Source organism: Daphnia magna, linkage group LG8 (genome assembly GCF_020631705.1).
Source record: "Daphnia magna isolate NIES linkage group LG8, ASM2063170v1.1, whole genome shotgun sequence".
Taxonomy (NCBI): domain Eukaryota; kingdom Metazoa; phylum Arthropoda; class Branchiopoda; order Diplostraca; family Daphniidae; genus Daphnia; species Daphnia magna.
This window is the reverse complement of record NC_059189.1, coordinates 10,346,850-10,357,044: the sequence shown is the minus strand read 5'-3', so window position 1 is coordinate 10,357,044 and position 10,195 is coordinate 10,346,850. Positions and strand designations below refer to the sequence as shown.

At 43.1% G+C, this 10,195-nt stretch overlaps 3 protein-coding genes and 1 long non-coding RNA gene across 7 annotated transcripts; 2 read left to right on the top strand and 2 right to left on the bottom strand.

Annotated features, from left to right (window-relative positions):
• Positions 1-356: 356 nt before the first annotated feature.
• Positions 357-2,292, top strand: LOC123475522 (poly(U)-specific endoribonuclease-like). Its single transcript, XM_045178325.1, has 7 exons — positions 357-511; positions 584-696; positions 780-1,034; positions 1,120-1,261; positions 1,338-1,537; positions 1,608-1,840; positions 1,909-2,292. The coding sequence occupies exons 1-7, from the start codon at positions 426-428 to the stop codon at positions 2,140-2,142; spliced, it is 1,263 nt and encodes a 420-aa protein (XP_045034260.1). The 5' UTR covers positions 357-425; the 3' UTR covers positions 2,143-2,292.
• Positions 2,293-4,537, bottom strand: LOC116929218. The gene is made up of 4 exons (XR_004397697.2): positions 4,150-4,537; positions 3,945-4,065; positions 3,605-3,722; positions 2,293-2,353 (listed from the first exon to the last, which is right to left on the bottom strand). It is a non-coding gene; the product is annotated as an uncharacterized LOC116929218 (long non-coding RNA).
• A 114-nt stretch (positions 4,538-4,651) lies between these two features.
• LOC116929193 (serine/threonine-protein kinase Sgk2) lies at positions 4,652-7,552 on the top strand. The gene is made up of 9 exons (XM_032936344.2): positions 4,652-4,834; positions 4,938-5,035; positions 5,252-5,347; positions 5,410-5,546; positions 5,609-5,860; positions 5,936-6,209; positions 6,274-6,723; positions 6,793-6,933; positions 7,006-7,552. Exons 1-9 carry the CDS (start codon positions 4,792-4,794, stop codon positions 7,168-7,170), a joined length of 1,656 nt encoding a protein of 551 aa, XP_032792235.2. The 5' UTR covers positions 4,652-4,791; the 3' UTR covers positions 7,171-7,552.
• Positions 7,336-10,195, bottom strand: LOC116933195. Of its 4 annotated transcripts, none has more exons than XM_045178321.1 (6): positions 9,710-10,195; positions 9,450-9,642; positions 9,236-9,389; positions 8,912-9,149; positions 8,257-8,847; positions 7,336-8,189 (listed from the first exon to the last, which is right to left on the bottom strand). In XM_045178321.1, exons 2-6 carry the CDS (start codon positions 9,604-9,606, stop codon positions 7,593-7,595), a joined length of 1,737 nt encoding a protein of 578 aa, XP_045034256.1. In that variant the 5' UTR covers positions 9,607-9,642; positions 9,710-10,195; the 3' UTR covers positions 7,336-7,592. The 4 variants fall into 4 exon arrangements, with proteins under 4 accessions (XP_045034256.1, XP_045034253.1, XP_045034254.1 ...); XM_045178318.1 differs by having other exon boundaries at positions 8,912-9,161; positions 9,710-10,191; XM_045178319.1 differs by having other exon boundaries at positions 8,912-9,161; positions 9,715-10,191.

Below are 10,195 nucleotides of genomic sequence, written 5' to 3'. Positions count from 1 at the left end.
TGAACGTGACTCTAGCCCCACGATAAGCTAAATCGTGATAGCCTCATTTAGTTCATTATGGGTTTTTTATACCGTGTGCTTCGAACTGTTCGAATTGACCCTGTGCAGTCATGATGTAGCCATACACGTCACGTGTACACGGTCACCAAGCTCAGCTGTACAATCAGACAACTCTGACGTAAATCCATATTCCTTTCTCGACAAGGAATAGATTTATTGCTTACGCAAACAATAGATTGAAGAGGGATTACGCGGATAAAAGAAGACAAACAACAAAAGGCTGATATCAGTGAAAAACAAATAAATGGATACCTGGTCGTGTGTGTGTGTAGTGGAGTTGTAATCGAACGATGCCTTAATAATCTACCGTTGCTTGCGACCTATTGGAGCAGGCAATCGAGTCACGCCTTCACCATGGCATTACCATGCAGGTAGCACTATATAAACATGTAAAGGTTCGACGGTCGATCCAGGAGGCGAGTGAGTACTTCCAAGTCACTGGATCCCAACTGTAGGCAATTAATTAACAATTACATTTTTCTTTTGAATTAATTCATTTTTATACCTGGGGTTTAAAATATAGGGAATTATTAAATAAAAAAAACAAAGAAATGATGAAATTTTTGACCTTGGTTACCATCTGTGTGGTGATGATGAGTGGCTCATTAGTCGACGCTAAGCCTAGCTTCCGTCAACGTAAGTTTTTTTTCTTTCTTTAAATCATTACAACAAAAAAAAGGAACAAATAAAATAAAATAATAATTTTTAAACCAACCTAGTTGTTTTGGGTAAAGCGGATGATTCTTGCGTCGGCAGATGCGGAATTGCCGGAACTGATTTGACCAAGCCTTGCCAGTGCAATCCATCCTGTCAGCAATACAACGATTGTTGCGCTGATTTCTTGCCAACTTGCAATACTTGCGAGGGACGCTGCACAGCCGGTTACGACAGCAAATGGCCGTGTCAGTGCAATTCTGAATGCAGTAACTACAACAACTGCTGCCCAGACAAACCAGATCTTTGCGGAGGCACCGGTAAAACACTTGTTTGTTTTTTTCTTTTCCCGTAGTCAACTTGTCAATTTCATAATTGCGAATTCACCTCCTTTTTGTTCCACAGGTGGTGGAGCCGTAACGGATGCTGAGCTTAGGGCTCTTTCCCAGCAGCTTCATATTGATGACGTCAATGCTGTCCAGGGTATCGTCCTCAACATGCAATCGACCACGACATCTGGCAGCACCACCGATAAGGCTCCATTGCCGTAGGTTTCGTTATGACGTCACTGTCGATGGATGGGGTTCTCTCCAATAATTGAAAATACGTTACGCTTTTCAAAGGTTGTTTTCGAGCGTTCCAGCTGATGCCTTCTCTGGCCCAACAATCAGCGCTCTGTTGGCCCTTTTCGACAATTACGACGAGAATTGCAAAGTGACTGAAGACGTTACACCTGAGGAAATTGCCGAAGATAATGCTTTCCTGGACGCCATCTTGGCTACTAGCGTCATGCAGCAAGCTCATCAATTCCTCGTCTCTAAAGGTTTTAAAAAGAATTATACATTTTTTAAAATTCATGTTTCGAATTCAATGATATTTACAATCATTTCCAGGTTTGGCTGATGCTGACATTGCTGTCTTCAAGGAGTACCTGCGTCAAATTTGGCTCGGTCAATACAACCGCGGTGGTGGAATCGAAGGATCTTCTGGATTGGAGCACGTTTTCCTCGGCGAGAAGAACGGAAACAGCATTTCTGGCTACCACGGCTGGATCAAATTCTACCAAGATGAATTGGCCGGAAGAATGAACTACCTGGGCTACATGGCCAAAATCGATCTCGGAGTGGTCAGTTTTCCTACTTTGATTCTTAAATTCTAGTTTTATAATTCAAGTTATTTAAAAATGAATTGCAGAGCTCCGTCATTGAAATGCCAATGAATTGGGACGGCATCTACAAGTCAATCAGTTCCATCTCAGTCTCAGGCAGCCCCGAAATCGAATTGGCCGTTGCCACTGTTTGTTTCCTGGCCAGGCCCAATTCCAAGTGCCCTCTTCAGGGCGCCGATGGCACAGCCTATGCTTACCAGACCTACACCCTTGACTACAATGGCAATACTTATGTTGGTAGTGCTTACCCCACCTACTAAATTTGTAATGAGATGATTTGTAATCGCCTCCCCATTAAATTGTCACCTGCCGATATTTTCAAATTCTTTTCGCCATACCTGTCACAAAAATCAAGAATTAATTCATGATAGAAACGGGCTTGCGAAATAAAACACAACGTCTACGTTAAACACGATAATTATAAAAACTTACTATCCGAATCATTGCCCATGAATAGGTTGTCAACGCCATCTATCGACAAGAAAATTAAGTTAGTGCATTCGCTTTATTGCGGCAAAAAGAATCAATTATACATCATCATTCTAAAGGACAAGTTCTAAAAAACCTTGATTTCCTTAATTTTGGGACAAATAAATAATTTTACTGGGACAAACGCAAAGAGTGGGGGGAGGGATGTTGGTTATTCGATCGCTACACGACAGTCTACATTTTCAATGACAACGCTACGATATATCCGCATAATACACGTACAAAGTAAAACATACTAGGTACGAACTGCCTTGTACATATTTTTCATCTGTTGCAGGCGTTCGCCGATATCAAGTTACTCATGGCCAGCAGAGCCATTAATTTGAAACTTTGAACTCTGCTCTCGTTCGTAGACGTATTTTGAGGACACGGACTAAGCTACACACACACACACCCTATCTGTTATTTATCATCTGCATTTTTATGTTGTAATAGATCGTAGTACACCGTCCACTCTGAAAAAAACCCAACAAGTTTTTTTTGTGCTGATATCTGCGGCCAAACTTTTTTTTTAAACCACGTCTAATCCCGTTCTCAATCGAGCCGACTAATTTAAATTCTTTAGCATCTTTATCTGTCCCCCCTTTAGCAATGGCGTCAGCAAAACGTTGCTAAATGAGATGAAACTGTTCAGTCTGTGACTTGGTACATGGGATTAAACTTTGGCCATAATTTTATTGCACGATGGATACATAATGAAATCATCGAGTAGAACCGGTTTAAGGCTGATTGTGTGAATGTCATTGAAGAGACTAGAATGCGACACACAAGTCAGATGGCCGTGCTCGGAATAAGGACAAAGATTTCTCACAGAAATTCTTTTCCTGGCATTGCGTATCGTATTGAATTCCAATCACATTCAATTTGACACCTCCGTGTGGCTATATTTGGCCCACGAAGGTTATTTTATTTGACTTTTTGATTGAGGAATGACGTCGAATTGAAGGAAAGCGATTTTCATCGAAGGTCGATTAATTTTGCATTCGTTTATCGACGATACGATTTCCATCCACTTTTCCTGGTTTCGAACGATTGAATCAAGTCAACAAAAAGGTGACTACAGCTCGATGTAGTCCTATAGAACTTTATGCACCAGGGTAGGCCAATAATTATTGAGACCGCAATCTATACTATCGAAGTTTACTGTCAACACGGGGCGTCGATTTGATTTCAAAAGGTCATCGTCTCTTTAAACAAAAATGCTGACTTGAGCACAGAGCGAAAACAACTAACCGTCATGTGGTGGGAGATTGGCAGCTATTCGACAGGTGATTTATCTTGGTGATCCACGCCATCATGTGAGTTATCCTAATCAAAAGAGGTATCGCGGTATCATGGGAAAATTTGAAACCTGTAACATTGCCAGACGGTGTGCAAATAAAGAAACGAAATAAATTTTTTAGGCTTAAAAAGTTCGTGCCGTGTACAACAACAACATGTTGTCGTTGCAGCGATTTTATCTCATGAACCGGACCTACTATGTTATAATAAAATGTTGATGTTCGTCATCTTCATTAAAATTGCCATAAAATGGCGCAATAAAAGATCGTAAAATAATTGATTGTAGGCATACCTTCCAATGTTGCAAACAAAAACAAGCTGATTCATGTGATGGGCCAGATTAAATTGCTTAACCTTCACAGCCATTAACAGAGACCCTATAAACCCTCTCTGATAAGGTGAAAACACCACGTCTGTAGACAATACATATGATCAAATCAAAAACATTTGTTAACTTCCCAACTACGCAACAACGAGAAAAGAGAAAAAAAACTCACCCTCGTGTGATGAACGTGCTGCATTTCATTGATGTTTTTCTGGACAAGATGGCGCGTGTCGGGTGAACTTTGAATACGATCAGATGAAACATTTCGTTTCAACAAGTTATTGATGAACACGACGTTGAATGCCGATATAGGCCCAAGAGGGGCGTTTTAATGGCAGCACGTGACGTCACGTAACCATGTTCTTCCCTCGTGTGTAAACACCATGTTGTCTTTTGCTTTCAATGTAATCTTTCTTTAAGGGAAAAAAGGAATGTTATTTGAACACTGACGACAATGCCCTCGACTTTGAAACATTTTTCTGAACAAAACAACCCTCGGCCCACCCCTCGTTTCTCTCTCTCTCTCGAAACCGATAACTGCACAACAACCACCCAGCAGAAACTTAATTGTGCTAATCAGTACCAGGATAATTTTCGCCCACCAGGAGGCTCCCTCTCTGACGGCGTGCAAGTTTCGTAAAATACGAGTAGGGGAGGTTCGTAGTTGATTCATTTCGACGTTGGTAACGGCCGATGAAAGACGTGTGGCGAAAAATCTGGTGGCCATTTAAGCTGTGATATTTATCTTAGACAAATTAATTAAGATTGTATAATAGTGCCTTTACGGTTGAACACCAAGCCAAACGACGACAAGATGCATAAAATTACTTCACACTTCATGTCCATAGTTCGACCAGGTTAGTCGTCGGCCATATTGTCTCGTGTGTCTGTGTTTTGCGTGTGTTTTGCTCCTTATTTTGATGATGACTTTCTTTTTCCACTTGTTGCTGTTTCGAGCAGCATTGACAGTAGAGAACGCTTCGCCCACGAGGAAACCGACATTGACGGCACTAGTCTCCTCGGCTCAAGTTATGGAAACGGCCAGCAAGAAATATGCCGTAAGTTTCATTTCTCCAGAAATTTGATCTTTCTTATCGTGTGTAGTCTGGGTTCTTTTGTGCAATCTATTTCACTTGACAGATATATAAGCTCTCATTGTGAGTAAGAGCTTTTGATTTCACAATTGGGGCTTGTTCACTTCCTTGTTTCAAATCTATTTTTAAACCTAATGGGAAAAAAATACACACAGCTAAATTTAATGAATGCGTTGACAGGTGTACCACGTCGAAATGAAGGACGGCTCACGTTCATGGGACGTCTATCGTCGGTATACCGAATTTTGTCGGCTCCACGCTGCCCTTAAGAAACAGGTAATTCTATTTTTCGTTTCAATTTAAGGATTTTCTCAAGATTGACTGAATACAAATTTTAGATAGCTGGTCTGAATCTGAAATTACCGGGCAAACGACTTTTCGGAAGTAATTTTGATCCGGCTTTTTTAAAATCACGTTGTGACGGACTGACTGAGTACATCCGGCTGATTATCAACGACGGCCGACTCCTCCCCATGTCAGTTATTTGTTTTTTCAAACTGAGTCGTCGTTTTCTAATCTTATTTCCGCGTAAAATAGACGGGAAGTGAGAGAATTCCTGTCGTTGGACGAACGCAGCAACGCCAAGAAATCGGCCACATCTGACGACAGCGGCGTCGAGACGAGTAGCGGCAATGAGTCAGGAGGTGACGGTCGACAGGCAGCCCGTAGTAGCGAAGATGACGAATCCGACGAGTCACGACCCGGTTCTGCCGTGATGAACATCCATCTGTCCCAGCGTTCCATGCCCATCGCCAAAGGAAACATAAATCTAGGACCTTCCGAACGGCCGTAAGTTTTGTGACAACTCCCTTTAACTGGTACTCGAAAAATGTATTCATGATGAGCCATTTCCGCATTTTTTAGGTTGAAACCAGATGATTTTGAATTCTTGCGCGTGCTCGGCCGTGGCAGTTTCGGTAAAGTGTTGCTGGCCCGTCGTTACGCCGACCAGCATCTCTACGCCGTCAAAGTCTTGGAGAAACGTGCAGTGGTTCGACGTAACGAGACCCAACACATCATGGCCGAACGCAACGTCTTGCGCAATAATCAACTTCATCCATTCCTAGTCTCTCTCCATGCCTCATTTCAAACGAGAGAGAAACTCTATTTTGTTCTCGATTTCGTCAATGGCGGAGAGGTAAACAATGAACCCTCGTTAACTCGGATCAACTCAAGTATAATCACGTTTTCATTTCGCTTAGTTATTTTTCCATTTGCAACGAGAACGGCATTTCAGCGAAGCGCGGGCCCGTTTCTACAGCGCCGAAATGGCCTCAGCGCTGGGCTATTTGCATTCGGCTGGAGTCGTTTACCGCGATCTGAAGCCTGAAAACATTTTGCTCGACAACGAAGGCCATTTGGTCTTGACAGATTTCGGATTGTGCAAAGAAGGACTGGTGGACAGCGACCAGACGACGGCCACGTTTTGCGGCACGCCCGAATATTTGGCTCCGGAAGTGATCCGCAAAGAGGCTTACGGTCGTTCGGTCGACTGGTGGTGTCTTGGCGCCGTCCTCTACGAAATGCTTTACGGATTGCCTCCGTTCTACAGTCGCGACACGGCCGTCATGTATGACGCTATTCTCAACAAGCCACTCCATTTCCGCGATCACATTCCAGTCTCACAGGCCGGCAAAGATATCCTCAGTGCCGTAAGATTTTTCTATTGTCCTACTGATTTATAAAATCTATTTCTCATGTGCGTGCATACCCGAAAACAGTTGCTGCAAAAGGATGGCAGAACTCGATTGGGCTCGGGTCCGGCAGATTTCGAGGATGTCCGTAATCACGATTTCTTTAGCTGTCTGAATTGGGACGATCTTATGCAGCGAAAAATGACACCACCATTCCGGCCTGAACTGGTATTTTCTTTTTTCCCACGTCCTTCTTTTACGTGAGACGTCATAATTTTTATTTAAAAAAAAATAATGCAGAACGATGCTTACGATTTGCGCAATATTGATCCGGAATTTACTCGAGAACCAGTGCCCGCCTCGCTGCTTCAAGCCCGTTCTCTCCGTGCCGCTTCGTCATTGGGTTGCCGTGACGGCGATAATGTTTTTGCTGGATTTTCTTATGTGCCTACTACCCTCTCATGAAACAAAAGAAAAATCATTCCGATCCCCTTCGATCCTTACCCCCCACCAATCCAACGCGTTTTACGGATAAGAAATCATTCCACACTGTTTTGTGCTAGTCCCTCGTTTATTGAATTTATTACCACCCCCCTCCCTATTTACCTACCTAGTCTACAAGCCATCACGCACACGTACGAAACACGTTTATTCACCCAAATACTCTATGGCAAACAAATTTTGTTAAATAGTTTTCCTGGCATGTTTTTTTTTTTTCTCCGTGTTGAATTCCCCCCTTACCAAAATGTTTGAAGCAAAGAAAACCCACGTTAAATTTATATGTTAAAAAATATTCTAACAAAGAAAAAGAAAAAAAAAAGTACAAGTTTTTTCGAAGCAGGAAAAATGCGAATCTGATTATATTTGATTTGAACATGCATAACCAATTAAATTGGATTTTTCTTTAATTTTGAGCGTGCGAGGATAGGCCTCGCTCGGCGCAATTCCTGACGCACGGTTTTACGTATCTGCGCCGTTAAACGGCGCTCAAACAAACGTAACCACAACTTGCCAAAATGTTGATCGTCATCGACGTCGTTAGCGCAGGAAGAAACATTAGTGCTTGATTGACTAGAAGAAAGCTGTTCTGTGGTAGATTTTGCCGGTGTAGGACACACAATGTTTTCGAGATGATTGACGTGAAAGTGCTGAGAAGTTTCCAATTGGCCAAGTCTAGCTTCGTTGACTCGCCTGTAAAGACGCTGCTGCTGCTGCAATAGGGTAGTCATATCGGTCAGTACTCCGCGTAGAGCAGACGAATCGTACGACTGGTGTATGGAACGGGCATGCGATAAACGTTGCTGAAGCCTCTGAAGTAAATCGTCCGTCTTGTCCAGCTCGATACGTAATTCTTCTTTAACATCGTCTAAATTATGATTCCAATCGCACGCATCGGTTTCTTCAGTGGCTGGCTTTTGGGTGGAAGAAAGACGTACACGATAGGCCTCCGTAGCCAACTGCAATACGGATATTATCGGATCAATCTAAATGGTAAGAAAATGGATGAATTATCCACTCGTTCGTGCCAGAGAAATGTACAGTAACGAAAACCTCGTGAGTAGTGATGGATTCCGGCATGTCGAGACTTGCTTGTGAGAAAACCGTGGAGGGTGGTGGAGTTACGTAGACGGTGGGCAGAAGCGCGTTGGCCAGCATCCGGCCACTTATGAAACCACTGCTTTGCTCCGATTGTTGGCAGACAATGTCTTCCGCAGGCTCCGCACAAGCCGTAGGTTCTTCGTCAAGGTCTACGCATTCTTGGCGGCGAAGGCTGGACCTTCGCGAGCTGGTCAAGCTGGAATTACGTGAACCCGGAGGTTTCATCATAGGGTTAGTGTTGAAACTAGTAGAAGGCGGATTAGTGGGCGTCACGGCCGATTCTTCCATTTCCACCAACACTTCCGGATGGGGTAATTTTAAAGTGAGTGGTTCGGCTGATTGTCCTGGTGGATACTCAAAGCTGCTGCAACTTGTCGGTCCTGAATTTTTGCGTAACATCCGTTCGTACAAACGGGCAACGATATTTGATGGCCGACGTGTGGGAGGACCAACCAGTCCCCTGTAGCCCAGCGAACCAGTTTCGAAAGTATCATTCATTTCTTGTTGGGTTTGGTAGAATTGGTCGATATCCACACCACGCATCTATTGAATATATACCCATTTGTTGTTTAGGAAATACAATATTTGATCTTTTTAATCGAATTACCTGAGACGGCTGGAGGAAACGTTCGGGCACTCTGTCTAATCCGTGGGATGGTCCCCCAAATCCCATTTGTAGAAGCAAATCTTCGGCTGATGGAAAACTGTCTTCATCGTCGCACAGTCCAAAAGCCTCCAACGTGGAAGAATCGAAAGAGAATGTTCCTTCTGAATTGGTCCTGTCCAGACGCTGGGCCGCAAACGCTGTACGAAGTATGGCCGTTCTGTCTTGGCTGACTCTTTCTCTGAAATTAGTACTGGGAATTTTCATTATTATAAGGATTTTTTCCCCCCAGTAACAAGGCAAGATGCCTGTTTAAATTTTGCTCACCCAGATCCTTCGACAGCAGATACCACGGACAGCCTATCCCTGGCCTTTCTAGTGGCCTGGGCCAGTTGGTAGACATCTGTTGCACTGTGCTTGCCCCCATGGTTGAGTCCCAAGATTCCTCTCTTCCTGACAATAAAGTCACTGCCAGCCAATACTGCAAGGGAATAAGATGCATTATAAAATGAATAGAGCTAGGGTGTTGTTATATCTAAACTGGGTTCGACGGTAGAATTGCAGTCGGTATTCACATTTGCAGCGTCGTGATCTCCAGGCAAGGAAGCCACCCACTCCCAGCAAGAATTGTAACCTTTTGTGGGATAGCCTGACTCGTCATCTGGACGAATGTGATTGGTGATGGTGCAGCTACTCATTGAAATTCACAGTCACATTCATCATAAGAAAAACACCTGGAAAGTGAAGAAATGATCTATGCTGTATAAGAAATAAGAAAAAAGACAGAAAAAGAAATTTTACCTTACCACCTGTTTGATCAACTGTTTTTATTTCCTGTTGGCCTTGGACACCTGTTGCACAACAAGGTTTTCCAGCTGTTGCCTCTAAATTTAGTTTAGATGAACGTCAAACAAGATGGCTCCTAGTTTCCGTAATGACACTGAACAAACAATGCGAAACCAAAGATCAAATGATGGACGGGATTTATCTTTCTTTTGTCTTAAACAAAAAAAATTCCTATCGTTAGTGACAGTTGGAGTTCTGTCGTTCTGTACTCAGCTGACTAACAGCGCGGGGGTACTTGATCAGCTGTCTAACACTCGGAGATGGCGCAACGTGTCAATGTTGCGATCTGAGTCGTTTCTCACTGGCCTCATCCCAGTGCGATTTACTCCTTCAAAAGAATGAAATAAAAGTTGACTAGTGAAATCAAAAACGGCTCACAAATGAAAAAAAAAAAACAGTAAATCAAATAAAAGGAAAATCTGAAAAGATTTCTGATTTGGC